The 15,806-nt window shown below is 36.9% G+C and overlaps 1 protein-coding gene across 3 annotated transcripts in view; it reads left to right on the forward strand.

Moving 5' to 3' along the window:
- SCAPER (S-phase cyclin A associated protein in the ER) overlaps positions 1-15,806 on the forward strand; it is a 494,267-nt gene that overhangs the window by 247,070 nt on the left and 231,391 nt on the right. For all 3 annotated transcript variants that reach the window (XM_027123707.1, XM_027123708.1, XM_027123711.1), the window contains exon 22: positions 11,289-11,354. In XM_027123707.1, the coding sequence (XP_026979508.1) occupies positions 11,289-11,354 (66 nt within the window). The remainder of the gene's footprint in view (positions 1-11,288; positions 11,355-15,806) is intronic.

Consider the following 15,806-nt stretch of genomic DNA (forward strand, 5'->3'; position numbering starts at 1 on the left):
TCCCCGAGATTTCCCTGTGACTGGCTCTTTCACTTGATTCAGGTTTCTGCTTAAAGACTTACTTCTCAGAGGCCTTCCTTCATTGTGCTCTATAAATCCTTCACCTCCTTGACACACATACATATAATCAGCCACTGTATATTAATTACTCTATTCTCTTTATAGGATATCTTATTCTCAGATATTACCTTATTTATTTTTTAAAATTTTTATTTACTCTCCTCACTGTAAACTCTTAGTAAGAATAGTTACCATGTCATTCTTTTTATATACTGTGTGTTTAATGCTCAGAGTAATTTTTTTGTTATTGAAGTGTAGTTGATTTACAATATTGCGTTAGTTTCAGGTGTACAGCATATTGATTTGTCTTTGGGTTTTTTCTGCAGACTATATTCCATTATAGATTATTATAGATATTGGGTATAATTCCCTGTGCTATATAGTAAGTTCTTGTTAATTATCTATTTTATGTATAGTAGTTTGTATCTGTTAATCAAACACTCCTAATTTGTCTCTCACTCCCACTTTCCTGTCCTCTTTGGTGAGCATAGTTTGTTTTCTGTGTCTGTGGGTCTGTTTTGTATATAGATTTATTTGTATTGTTTTTTAGATACCTCATATAAGTGATATCATATAGTATTTGTCATTCTCTGTTTGACTTATTTCACTAAGCATATTCTTTAGGTCCATTCATGTTGCTGCTAATGGCAATGTTTTGTTCTTTTTTGTGGCTGAGTAATATTCCATTGCATATGTGTGTGTATGTGTGTGTCTATATATATATATATATATATATATATATATATCACATTTTCTTAAGCCAGTCGTCCACTGACGGGCACTTGAGTAGCTTCCATGTCTTGGCTTTTCTAAATAGTGCTGCTGTGAACATTGTGGTGTATGTACCTTTTCAACTTACAGTTTTTGTTTTTTCTGTATATATACCCAGGAGTAGGATTGCTGGATCATATGGTACCTCCATTTTTTGTTTTATAAGGAACCTCCATACTGTTTTCCATAGTGGCTGCACCACTTTACATTCCCACCAGCGGTATTCTCCATAACCTCTCCAGCATTTACTTTTTGTAGACTTTTTGATATTAGCCATTCTGACCAGTGTGAGGTGATACCTCATTGTGGTTGTGATTTGCATTTCTCTAATAATTAGCAATGTTGAGCATCTTTTCATGTGCCTGTTTGCCATTTGTATGTCTTCTTTGGAAAAATGTCTATTTAGGTCATCTGCCTATTTTTTGATTGGGTTGTGTGTTTTTTTGATATGGAGTTGTATGAGCTGATTGTATATTTTGGATATTAACCCCTTGTCAGTTCACATCATTTGCAAGTATTTTCTCCCATTCAATAGGTTGTCTTTTCATTTTGTTGATATGCAAACGCTTTTGAGTTTGATTAGGTCCCATTTGTTTGTTTTTGCTTTTATTTCTTTTGCCTTGGTAGACTGACCAATAATGAATGGGCAAAGGATCTGAGTAGACATTTCTTTAACAAGGTATACAAATGGCCAGTATGACCAGGAAAAGATGCTCAACATCATTAGTCATCAGGGAAGTCAAATCCATAGTGAGATTCCACTTCACACCAACTAGAATGGCTATATTCAATAGACAGACAGTAACAAGGATGTGAAGAAATTAGAATCTTTATACCTTATTGTTGGGAATATAAAATGGTCTGTCTACTTTGGAAAACAGTTTGTTAGTTCCCCAAAAGTTAAACACAGAATTACTGTATGACCTAGTAACTCCATGCCTAGATTTATACCCAAGAGAATTGAAAACATGGTCAAATAAAACTTGTACAGGTATGTTCATAGCATCATTATTCATAAGAGCCAAAAGTGGAAACAACCCAAATGTTCATCAACTGTTGAATAGGTAAGCAAAATTTGATATATCCATACAATGAAATAGTATTTAGGAATGAATACTGACATGTGCTGCAATGTGGATGAAACTTGAAAACACTATGGTAAGTGAAAGAAGCCAGTCAGGAAAAGGTCATGTATCTTATGATTCCATTTATATGAAATGTCCAGGATAAAAAATTTTATAGAGATAAAAAGCAGATTAGTGTTGCTTGGGGATGTGAGCAGGAGGAGAGAAACTGGGATTGAGTACTAAAGGTTACTGGATTTTATTCAGGGAAAATAAAAATCTTCTAAAGTTAGAATGTGATGATTGGCTATACAACCCTATGAATATATTTAAAAACATTGAATTACACATTTAAATGGGTGAATTATATGGTATTTGAATTATATCTCAAAGTTGGTTTAAAAAATAAAATGGCAGAAATAATGCTAAACACATCAATTATAATGTAAATATGAATTAAGGTCTTTTATTTAAAATTTTAAAAATCCTGAATGATGTGAATAAAAAGGTAGGGTAGGGAACTCCAAGAGTCCATATTGCCATAAAAATAATGAATCAACTGGCAAAAACTGTCAGAATCAACTTTTTTTGAACTCAGGAAATGACCAAAGGCTTACTGCTACTGGGGGAAAAGGCAATTAAGAAAAATCAGATGGGCTTCCCTGGTGGCGCAGTGATTGAGAGTCCGCCTGCCGATGCAGGGGACGCGGGTTCATGCCCCGGTCTGGGAAGATCCCACATGCCGCGGAGCGGCTGGGCCCGTGAGTCATGGCCGCTGAGCCTGCGCGTCCGGAGCCTGTGCTCTGCAACGGGAGAGGCCACAACAGCGAGAGGCCCGTGTACCAAAAAAAAAAAAGAAAGAAAAATCAGATGAACCTCGTTAAGAGAGGGAAGAGAGTGGCCAACATGGCAGAGTAGAAGGACCCCAAGCTCACCCCCTTTCATGAGCACACCAAAATCACAACTATCTGTAGAACAAACATCATTGAAAAAGACTGAAACCTACCAGAAAAGATCCTCTACAACTAAAGATACAAGGATGGAACCACAACTAGACCCATAGGAGGGGCAGACTTGAAATATAATCAAATTCCATATCTCTCAGGTGGGCGACCCACAAACTGGAGAATAATTATATTTGCAGAGGTTCTCCCACAGGAGTGAGAGTTCTGAGCCCCACATTAGGCCCCCCCGCCCAGGGATCCAGCACCAGGGAAAAGAGCCCCCAGAGCATTTGTCTTTGAAAGCCAGTGGGGCTTGATTGCAGGAGCTTCACAGGATTGGGGGAAATAGAGACTTTACTCTTAAAGAGCGCACACAAAGTTTCACTCATACCAGGACCAAGGGCAAAAGCAGTAATTTGATAGAAGCCTGGGCCAGACCTACCTGCTAGTCTTGGAGGGTCTCCTGTGGAGGTCGGGGTGGCAGTGGCCCCCTGGGGACAGCGACACTGGTGGCGGACACAATGGGGAGCATTCATCTGCAAGAACTCTCCTGGAGTCTGACATTTTGGCATCAAGACCTGGCCCCACCCAACAGCCTGTAGGCTCAAGTGCTAAACAACACACCTCAGGCCAAACAACAAACTGGGTGGGGATGTGTCCATCTACAAGCAGGCTGCCTAAAGACTCTCTGAGCCCACAGCCACCTCTAGACATGCCCCTAGCATGGCCCTGTCCATCAGAGGACCAAGACCCAGCTCAACCCACCAGCGGGGCAGGCACTGGCCCCTCCTGCCAGGAACCCTACCCAAACCTTTAGACCAGCCTCATCCACCAGGGCGCAGACACCAGAAGCAAGAAAACTACACTCCCACAGCCTGCAGACTGAGTCCACAAATCCAGACCAGACACTACCCTGGGACTAGCTGGCCCCTGGCTCTTGGGTGATGAGAGGGGTGTGCACTGCTGGGATGCATAGGACATCTACAGAGAGCCACTTCTCCAAGGTTGAGAAACTTAACCAACCTGCCACATACAGGAAAATACAAGTAGCAATTTAGACAAAATGAGACAACAGAGGAATATGTTTCAGATGAAGGAATGAGATAAAACCCCAGAAGAAGAACTAAGTGATGTGGAGATAGGCAGTCGACCCTAGAAGGAGTTCAGAGTAGTGATCATAAAGATGATCAAAGAACTTGGGAAGAGAATGGATGCACAGAGCAAGAAATTAGAAAATTTTAACAAAGAATTAAAAAATATAAAGAACAACCAAACAAAATTGAAGAATACAATAACTGAAATGAAAAATACACTAGAAGAAATCAATAGTAGACTAAACGAGGCAGAAGAACAGATCAGTGAGCTGAAGACAGAGTAGTGGAAATCACTGCCACTGAACAGAAAAAAGAATGAAAAGAAATGAGGACAGTTTAAGAGATCTCTGGGACAACATCAAGCACGCTAATATTTGCATTATAGGGATTCCAGAAGGATAAGAGAGTGAGAAAGGACCTAAGAAAATATTTGAAGAGGTAATAGCTGAAAACTTCCCTAACCTGGGAAAGGAAATAGTTACCCAAGTCCAGGAAGTACAGAGAGTTCCATATAGGATTAACCCACAGAGGAATACCGCATGATACAACCTAAATGTCCATTGACAAATGAGTGGATAAAGAAGATGTGGTGTATACATAATGGAATACTACTCAGCCTTAAGAAAGAATGAAATAATGCCATTTTCAGCAACATGAATGGACCTAGAGTTTATCATACTAAGTGACACAAGTCAGACAGAGAAAGACAAATGATATCACTTATATGTAGAATCTAAAAAATGATACAAATGATACAAACTTATTTATGAAACAAAAATGGATTCACAGACATAGAAAAGAAATGTATGGTTACCAAAGGGGATAGTGGGGGTTGGGGTATAGATTAGGAGTCTGGGATTAACATATACGCACTACAATATATTATAAAATAGATAAACAACAAGGATCTACTGTATAGCACAGGGAACTATACTCAATATCTTGTAATAACCTGTAATGGAAAATAATCTGAAAAAAAAAAAAAATATATATATATATATCACTGAATCACTTTGCTGTACACTTGAAACTAATACAACATTGTAAATTAACTATACTTCAGTTTAAAAAAAGAGGCTAGGGGTGTTTTAACTTACCCTGATCATGTCTCAACTTCCCAGCATCCCTGTTACAGGTACTTAGTAATGGAGGGAGCAGAACAAACCTTGTACTCAAAGAACTGTAGTTGTTTTAACCTGACTGATGGTTCTCTGAAAGGTTAGTTCTAAGGGTTTGTCTTCCTTTTACATAACTCAGGATCCTCCCAGAGCTGAGGAGGCTACCTGGGGGTGATTGTCAAAAACAATTTAAAGGCAAATGTATTAGTTGGTGGTGCCCAGTGCAAGGGTATACAATTAGTGTAAATAATTAATCAAAAAATTTGCAGGGAAAGGCTGAGGATTGAGATGCCTTGGGGAACAAGAGCTTTGAAAACCTCCCACGTACTCTGAGAAATCTAGAAGGCCATATGCATGCCCAGGGATGGGTACATGATCAGAAAAGACCCAAGAAGGTCCTGACCATTAGTCTTTTATGCAAGCAGGAAGTGAGGGCTAAGGTAGAGTTTTAATCTGCCTGACTGAGTCTTGTTGGCTTGCCCCAACACACACACAGAGCCCATCTACCAAGACTAGATTAGGAGTTTTGATGTTATTGTTTGTGGTGTTTGAAGAAATCTCTTGGATCACTAATTGATTGCTAAAGTAATAGAACAGAGACTTTAGGGGCCATAATGACAAAGAATATAAACTTTAGAAAATTAGTTCAGAAAACTCACTAAACAAATGTACAAGTACATCAAGTAGCAAAAACAAAACCTGAGAGGAAGGAGAATCTGATTTCCAGAGTTGCCACATTATAATATTTAAAATGTCTTGTTTTCAAGAAACAGTTGCAAGGCATGCAAAAAAAAAGAAAATTGGCCCATACACTGGGAAAAAAAATTAATAGAAAATGTCCCTGGGGAAGCCCAGACATTGGCCTTACTAGACAAAGATTTAAAAAAAAAATTTTTTTTTTTGCGGTATGCGGGCCTCTCACTGTTGTGGCCTCTCCCATTGCAGAGCACAGGCTCTGGACATGCAGGCTCAGCGACCATGGCTCATGGGCCCAGCCGCTCCACAGCATGCGGGATCTTCCCAGACCGGGGCACGAACCCATGTCCCCTGCATCAGCAGGCGGACTCTCAACCACTGCGCCACCAGGGAAGCCCTAAAAATTTTTTAAATATACTCAGAGAACTAAAGGAAAACATGTGAATGATATGTAACCAACTGGATAATGTTAATAATGAGATAAAAATTTTAAAAGAACTAATAGAAATTTTGTAGCTGAAGAGTACAGTAATTGAAGTGAAAAAAATTACTTGAAGGGTTCAGCAGCTTATTTGAGCAGATAGAAGAAAGAGTCAGTGAACTTGAAGATTCTCAATTGAGATTATCCACTCCACGGAAGAGAAAGAATAAAGAATGGGGAAAAATTTGAATACAGTCTCAGAAACTTGTGGGACACCATCCAGCATACCAACATATACATAAGGGGAGTCCCAGAGAAGAGTAGAGAGAGAAAAGGGCAGATAACATTTGAAGAAATGATGGCTGAAAGTTTTCCAAAGTTAATGAAAGATATGATCTGCAGATCCAGGAAGTTCAACAAACTCGTAAGTAGGAGAAATGCAGAGATCCACGTTATGACACATTATAATCAAACATTGGAAGATAAAGACAAAGAGAATCTTGAAAACATCAAAAGAGAAGCAATTCTTCATATGTAAAACATCCTCAATATAATAACAGTTTATTTCTCATCAGAAACTATAGAGGTCAGAAGGCAGTAGGATAAACATATTCAGTTTCCTGGTAGAAAAACACAAAAGCAGAACAAATTGTCAACCAAGAATTCTATATCTGGCAAAACTTCAAAAATGAAGGAGAAATTAATACATTCCATGATAAACAAAAGCTGAGAGATTGTCACTAGTAGACCTGCACTTCAAGAAGCTCTAACGGAAATCTTCAGTCTGCGATAAAAACACAGTAGACAGTAACTTGAATCCACACAAAGAAATAAAGAATGCTGTAGAAGTAACTATATATGTAATAAAGTAACTATATCAGTGTAAATGTAGTATTTTTGTATCTCCTCATTTTTCCTATTTGATTTAGAAGAGAACTACACAAAACAATAATTATAAACCTATGTTGATGGACACACAATGTATAAAGAAATGACCTATAATAATAGCATAAAGGAGGTAAATGCTATATAGGAACATTTTTGTATACTACTGAAACTAGGTTGGTATTAGTTCTAACTAGATTGTTATGAATTAAGATGTTAATTATAATTCAGGACAACTGCTAAGAAAACAATAGATAAATAAATAAGTATATACATATGCTTGAAGAAATGAGAAGGGAATGAAAGTGGTACACTAGAAAATATTTAGCACAAAATAAAGGAGTGATGAAGGAATTGGGGGACCAAAGAGATATACAGAAAATGCAAAATGGCAGAAGTAAATCTGTCCTTATCAGTAATCACATTAAATATAGATGCGTTAAAGACACCAGTAAAAGAAACAAATTGGCAGAATGAATTTTTAAAAATCATTCAACTATATGCTGTCTACAAGGGACTCACTTCAAATATAAGAACCCAAGTGGTTTAATGTGAAAGGATAGAAATATTTCATGCAAAGAGTACCCTCTGCAAGATAATATAGCTGAAGTAACTATATTGCTATCATGCGACATAGACTTTAAGACCAAAATTATACAATAAAGAGAGAAGGATATTACGTAGTGATGAAAGGATGAATCCATCAAAAATACATAACAATTACAAACATATATGCACCTGAGAAAGTCACAAAATATATGAAGGAAAAACTGACAGAATTGAGGGGAGAAATAGACAGTTCACTAGTAATAGTTGGATACTTCATACCCCACTTTTAATAATGGATAGGACAACCAGTCTGGGGATCAACAAGGAAATAAAAGTCTTGAACAACATCAACTAACTAAACCTAACAGATGAATAGAGAACATTCTACCCCAAAACAGCAGAATACATACTCTGCTCGAGTGTACATGAAATACTCTTCAGCACTGATCATACGTTAGACCACAAAACAAGATTCCATAAATTTTAAAATATTGAAATCATGCAAGATATCTTCTCTAACCACAAGGAAATGAAGTTAGAAGTCAAAAGGAAATATGAGAACTTCACAGATATAAAGAAATTAAGCAAGACACTCTTCAAGGATTAAAGCAACTGGAACTCTCATTCTTTGCTGGTAGAAGTACAAATTGGAATGACCTGTTTGGTAAACATTTTTGTATTTTAAGGTTAAGCACATGCTTATCAGATTGCTCAGCAACCCCATTCCTAGGTATTTATCCAAAAGAAATTAAGACATCTGCCCATGCAATGACTTGTCTGCAAATGTTTAGAGTAGGTAGTAGTCCCAGATTGGAAAGAAGTAAAATATCCAACTGGAAATGGATAAATTGTGGTGTCCAAACAATAGAATACTGCAAAGCAGTGAAAAGGAATTAACTAATAATATATTTGATTATGAAAGAATCTCGAGATTTATTCTAAATGAATTAATCCAGACACAAGAAAGTATGTATGATTGTAGTAATTTGATATTCAGATATCTATACTGGGAAAAAGTAGATGGATTATTCCTAGGAACAAGAAGGTGGGGGCAGGGGGAAGAGAACTATTACCGAAAAACATGAGAAAATTTTGTGGGGTGGTGGAAATGCTTTATATCATGATTGTGGTTTCACTTATGTTGGTAGGCACAACTGTGAAAACTCATCAAGTTATACACTTAAAATTTAAAGTTTTTATTGTTTGTAAATTATACCTCAATAAAGCTGACCCAAAAATGAAAAAAAGAATTATAAAGACAAAAAAATTAACACTTCGGAACCAAGGGGTGGGAGTGGGCCAGAAAACATTATTTGAAGTAAGAGTTTTTAAGAGTAAGACAAAATGGAAATACAAACTGTTTGAAATTTGTGACAATGAGAACATGAAACTTATGGAGTATGGTGAAAACTTTATTCAGAGTGAAATTTTAGCCTTAAATTATTTTATCAGTTGAAGTAGTAGTGGTCTAAACAACTCAAGGGTTAGAACAATATTCATATCTTCTTCATGGGAAATAGGATGTATTTATTTTTATTTATAGATGTATTTATTTTTATTTAACAAATATACATATGGCACTTACAATGTACTATATCTTTATAAAGATAAAAATGGAAATTAAATAGAAGTTGATAAGATCTAATTCTTGGAGAATATTGGTAAACTCTGAAAAGCTAACAAAAAATAAAACGGAGTAAATAAATATCCCACATTATGGCTAAGAAAGAGTACAACCACGATGACAAGGAGACTAAAAGTGAGGGAATGCAGTATACAACACAACACTAATAAATTTAAAATATTAATAAAGTGGGTCATTATCTTAAAGAGTAAGTAATCAGAATTTAATAATAATAGAGTTTCTGAAATAATTCTTTTCAGCCTTATCTCTCATTATTCCCACATTTTAATCTTTTGCTGCAGCAAAAGGGATCTGTACACTGTTCCCTAAGCAAAACCTGTGTTTTTCCCATGTCTAGCATTATTTGCTCACTTCTATACCCTATTAATGGCATTTTCTTTTCATGTATTCAGATGCTACCTATCTTTCAAGCAGGTACACTTTTCATTTCCTTGAGGAAACTCCCCCTAGCATCTTAGGTGGAAAAGAGCACTTGTGACAGTACGCATGAGTCACTTACTCAGCTTTTTAGAACTATGTATCTTTTAATGCTTTATCTTCCTTCTCCTTATGGAGAATAAATACATGGAATATTCCATATATATATATATATATATATATATATATATACACCCCATCCCTGATATATATATAACTCTCATTATCCCCCCATACTCTAGTTTATACAGAGTAGGGGCTCTGGAAATAAATATTTAATTGATTGCTAAAAGTGAATCAAGGTGAGATTCAAGTTAGGAAAAAGTGGTTAACTACCATTCCAGGTAAAGTTAGGATTTCTTTGGGTAGTATTTTTCTAGTTAGGTGTGCATGAATGGGAGAATGTATTCAGTTTTTTCCACTTGAAGGCTCAGATAAAATATATGTCTTGATATAACTGGCATCTTCCTAAGCCTCAAATTCTTTTTTGTAAAAGGAGGACAATATATATATTGAGTTTGTAAGACTGTATGAGACAACGAATGTGTAGCTCCTTGGCACAGCTCTTGGAACATATTCAATCCTGCAAAATTGTTACTTTCCCCACCTTTCATATGAGGTCACAATTACTTGCAACTACAATGTGGTTATTTCCCCATTTTGATATGCCTTAATATTTTGGCTGATAGCAATGAGCACACGTAGGTTGAAACAATACATAATTTAATGTTTAATTCTAATTTAGTTATTTCTTCATTCCCAAGCATAACCTATGCTAGATTGCTTTTTTCTCATTGGGTGTGTTGTAATTTGCATCTTTCAGGTTTTTTATGAAACAGTTTTTATTTTTTCACCTGTCATTGCTGTATGGATTGGTGTACATTGTGACTAATTCTTTCATAGGTCACTGGACTAATTATTTGAGACTAGAACCCTTTGGATGAATGGTTAATATTTAAATTAGTATTTTTCTCTTTTTCCTCTGAAAAGGGAAATTGACAAATTAAGTCATTGTTAATGGATTGCTGTAGTGACATCTGCTTAGTTTGGTGACCTATTGATGGCTGTGACCTACAGTTACAGGCAAGGTGGAGCTTAGTTGGACAATGGCAGAAGAGTGTTATCTCAGATTTTTGCAGACTTTTGGTATTTAGTCAGTATAAATAACAAAAGCAGAACAAAACAAATCTTTGAGTATCTGGTCAAGTCATTTCCACTGCCTTTTAAAATTATCTCTAGAGTTAAGTGACTATTCTTTACCTGTATTTAATCTTGCATTATATGCCTCCTGAGGCACCTCAACCACCTTGTAGAAACTTAGTATGGTTTTAAATTTAATTATCATGATTTTAACATTTCTGAAAAATAGCACCATTCTGTACCATGTCCCTAAACTCAGAAGTGTTTTTATGAATCTGTTTTATATCCTGTGAGGAAATATGTATTTTTTAGTCTTTTTTGATAGATTTATAATATTTAAAGATGCAATCTCAGAAATCTAAGTGTGAAAATTAGTGTGGTAATGTTCCTAGTACTGGGAGAGGAAAAACACAGCCAACGTTTTATTTTGTTATAAAAATTAGCAGCAAAATAACTAACAGTGATAAAACTCTTTTCGCTTTAGGGCCAAGGAATACGAGAGTTTATTGGAAACAAAAAATTCTGGCTCAGACTCACCCTATAAAGCAAAGTGAGTATTTTATCCTACATTTTAGTTCTTTGTCTTTTCAGTCTTTGCCTGTAACAAAAGCTTATCTGAACCATCATTGTATGCCTGTGGTCATGGACTTTGTATCTGATGCCTAGAATTTTATTCTGCTAACACAGTGGTATCCAACTGGGGATGGTTTTGCGAGAGGACATTTGTCTGTGCCTAGGGGTATGTGATAATATTTTGGTTATCACAGCTTGGAAAAATGGTGCAGCTGCCATCAAGCGTGCAGAAGCCAGGGGATACTGTTAAACATTCTTCAGTGCACAAGATAGGCCTCCACAGCAAAGTATTACCACATCCAAAACATCAGTAGTGCTGAGGTAAAGAAACCCTATTCTAACAAAACAAGTTCTGGCAAGGCTGTACTGGTTCTTACTCTGAGGAGATCTCATTCAAGATTGTTGCAAGGGCCACTTGACAGATGAGGATTTAGACTCCGCCATTGGGTGTAAGCGTAATTACTAAGTGTAATAGCTAAGTAAACAAAAACATCGTCATTTTGCTTCTCTCAAATAGACTACCAGTAGAGGTGCAGTGAGAGAAGGGTACTTATATAATACTACCGATGCGGGTACAGACTGGTGTAGTCTTATTGAAAGGCAATGTGAATCTGGAGCTTAGGATGTCCACTTTTATGTTTACGATTAAGATATCTTTTATTCATTATGTATATGATTAAGTTCTAGCACTTGAAGTTGTACTTTATTTTTTTAATTTATAGTTGATTTACAATGTTGTGTTAGTTTCTGGTATACAACAAAATGATCCAGTATATATATTTTTTCCAATTCTTTTCCATTATAGTTTATTACAAGATATTGAATATAGTTCCTTGTGCTATACAGTAGGACCTTGTTGTTTATATATTTTATATATAGTAGTTTGTATCTGCTAGTCCCAAACTCCTAATTTATCCACCAAATAGTTTTGTATTGGCATGTGAATAATAATAGAAATTAATGGAATAGATTTTTTAAAACAGTCTAGAAATAGATCCAAAATTTGAGGAAATTTAATATATGATGTGGTATAGTGTTTGCAAAGATGGCCAGAAGTTGTTGAGCCATTCCTGGAGGCATATCCCTTTGCAATATAACTTTGCCACCTCTCCATCAAGGAGTGGACTCTATTTTCCTTACTCTTGAATTTGTTCTGGCCTTTTGACTTGTTCTCATCCACAGTCTACTGCAGAAGCAATATGTGACTCCTGAGCCTTGGCTCCAGAAGTCTTGAGGCTTCTGCTCACAACTTTGCTTTCTTGCTCCCCTGTGACTGCCATATAAGAAAGCTTTGGTCAGCCTCCTTGAGGATGACAGATCACTTGGTCATGGTGTATAATCCTTTTAATATGCCGTTTAATTTGTTTTGATTGTTTTATTGAGGGTTTTTGCATCAGTGTTCATAGGGGATATCAGGCCTTATCAAGCCTCTGCTTGTGTCACATTTGTTTATGTCCCATTGGCCAAGGCAAGTCATTTTGCCAAGTCCGTAGTCACTGTCTGAGGTGACTATGTACGTCATGGCTGGCAAGATATACTTCAAGGGGGACCTTTAATGTAACCATCTACTATACAACTTTCTCTGGATTCTCCTCTTACTTGACTAGATGCTCTTTTTCAGTATCTTTTGCCTGGTTGTTTCTTGTCTCTTTGACCACTGACATTAACATGCCTTTGTCCTGAGAGTTCAAATAGAGAATTACTCCCTTGGTAATCTCATTTAGTTTCATGACTTTAAACATCTAGTATCTGGATGGACTTTAAATTTATGTTTCCAATACAGACCTGTCCCCAGAACTCCAGAACACTATATCCAGCTTCCTATTTAGCATTTCCACTTGAATGTCTCTGTTCACTTGGATGCCTCAAGTGAACATGTGCAAAATCAAACTCCTGAAATTTGCTCCCATACCTTACCCCTCATATTTTTGCTCATCCTTAATTTAAGGATGGCAAGCCCATCCTTAAATTAAGACATCTAAAATCTTTAGAGTCATCCTTTTTCTCACACTCTTTCAGTCCATCAAAAAATTCTATTGGCTCTATCTGTAAAATATATTCAGAATCTGACAACTATTCATTACCTCCATAGTAACTAGTGTAGTCTAACCTACCAGTGTCTCTCATCTGGATTATTGTAGCAGCTTCCTAATTAGTTCTACACTGCTCTGCCCTTGTTTACTACAGTCTCTTCGCCACAGGGCAACCAGGGTATTCTTTTAAATTATAAGTCTAGAAAAATGGCAGTAGCAATAGAAGCATAATTTTTCAATATCTTCAAATTTTAATATAGAAACCAGATAACTAATAAAGAAAACCCAAAACCCATGGAAGCATTTACAAAAAACACTGCATTGCCAGGTATCTGCATGAAATCTGAAATGCAAGTGGATGGGAACAAATAGCCACAAGACCTGCATGGTAATGACATCAGTGTGAAAGAAAGCAAAGAGAAGCAACTGGGATAACAGATGTAAGGAAAGGATAACCCCCAAATAACTAACAGGTTTTCACTGGAAGGTTCAGGGAACCAATTTGAGAGAAGCACCTGAACCTCAGTCTTAAGTAGGTTTCTCAAGAAGGGCTGATGTGAACAATGTTGCCTTAGTTCTTACTCTTTCTTATCAATAATTTTATGCCCTCAAAAATCAGTTTTGCCGGGCTTCCCTGGTGGCACAGTGGTTGAGAGTCCGCCTGCCGATGCAGGGGACACAGGTTTGTGCCCCGGTCCAGGAAGATCCCACATGCCGCGGAGCGGCTGGGCCCGTGAGCCATGGCCGCTGAGCCTGCGCGTCCAGAGCCTGTGCTCCACAATGGGAGAGGCCACAACAGTGAGAGACCCGTGTACCGTAAAAAAAAAAAAAATCGGTTTTGCCAGTTACAAAATCCTTGACCCACATTTTCTTTTCTTGAGGATCTTAAATACTAAGAGAGAATGAACCTTAGACAATCAAAATTATTAGACATCAACATAAAGACTAGGGATGAATAGTAAAGTTATAGTTTCTTATAGAACTAAGAATAACTGATGGCCAGAAGAAAAAGAATATTATGTAATAACTGTATCTCAGTTGTTTTTATAGTATAACTATAAGAAAAATATTGGGGAGAATGAGGAAAACATATTCTAAAAAATTAACCATTCTCCAGTTATATTGGTGATGGTATTATTGATAATGTTATTCTGAGTCTATGTGCATAATAATAAGGATAAAGTAAAGAAGATTATGGAGACTAGCATTCTTTCATCCCCTGTATTACTGAGAAACTGAATTCTCAGTCTGGATGAAAGGAGATAGATGTAATACATTAGAGATCAGGTAATACCCCTGTAGGACTGAATTTGAAATATATGAATTTATGAGATATTTTATCTTTTAAAAAGTGTTCTGCATATTTGTGTGTATACGTATTTGTGTATATACATATATAGATACACATGTATTATGTATGTGTGTACACACATTTACTTATTTCCTAGCTCTGTCGATTGAAGAGGCCTAGAAACAATGACCAATGCAGTAGCAGTGAGCATATCTCACTAAAGGGAGCAAGAGCTTCTTGGAAAAATGTCTAATGCTAGATCTGAATGCTCTGTCATACTAGATGGCAAGGAATCTCTCAAAGACTGCTAGTGTTTTATCAAAAGACTCAGGAGCTGACTTGAAAAGTTTACTAATAGACAAAAATAGGACAATTTGAACATCAAAAAGGATAATTATTGTAACCGATTGAAATTGGTAACCAAATAGCAGATGAAATGTCTCCTTATAAAATTATTCTAGCTAATAAATGAAAATGACTCTTCCACCAGTTTCCCCTCCCTTTCCAGAAAAATTCAGTCCTAAAGCCACTAGAAGAGAGCGCACCAAGCAACCATCTGCACTGGCTGGATGGCTGGAGGCAGCAGTGGCACAACGGTGGGTGTCAGAGTAGGCTAAGGAGGGGCGCCAGGTATGGAGGTTCAGAGCCCAAGCAGAGCGCAGGGAGCTTCCATGTGGGGTAGGACACCATGGCCTGGTGTGGGGAATCAGAGCCAAATGAGGAGGGTAATCCATGGAATGTAATCCTGGCACAGTCTGTCAGGGGAGTCTTGCAAAGGGTGTGAAACCCAAGCAAGCTGAGAATGGCAGAAGAGCCCAGAGTAGGGAGTTGGAGGCCAAGCAGGAAGATAACAGTATGCATAAAGAAAGATGCATGATATATTAGGTGGATTGTTCACATAAGTAAATATATTAAGGATGAGAGAAGAGAGTTAAAAATAGACCCAGGGAGAATAGAAAATCCTGTGGTGGTGAATTGGAATTGTAGGTATCGGTTTTAACTCGTATTTTCCATTATATATATAAGTAGAAATAAATATAGATGTAAAGTGTAGGGATACACACACACACACACACACACACACACACACACACACACACACACA

This window comes from Aethalodelphis obliquidens, unplaced genomic scaffold, assembly GCF_003676395.1.
Source record: "Aethalodelphis obliquidens isolate GAN/ISIS:26980383/991018 unplaced genomic scaffold, ASM367639v1 scaffold26, whole genome shotgun sequence".
NCBI classification, from domain to species: Eukaryota; Metazoa; Chordata; class Mammalia; order Artiodactyla; family Delphinidae; genus Aethalodelphis; species Aethalodelphis obliquidens.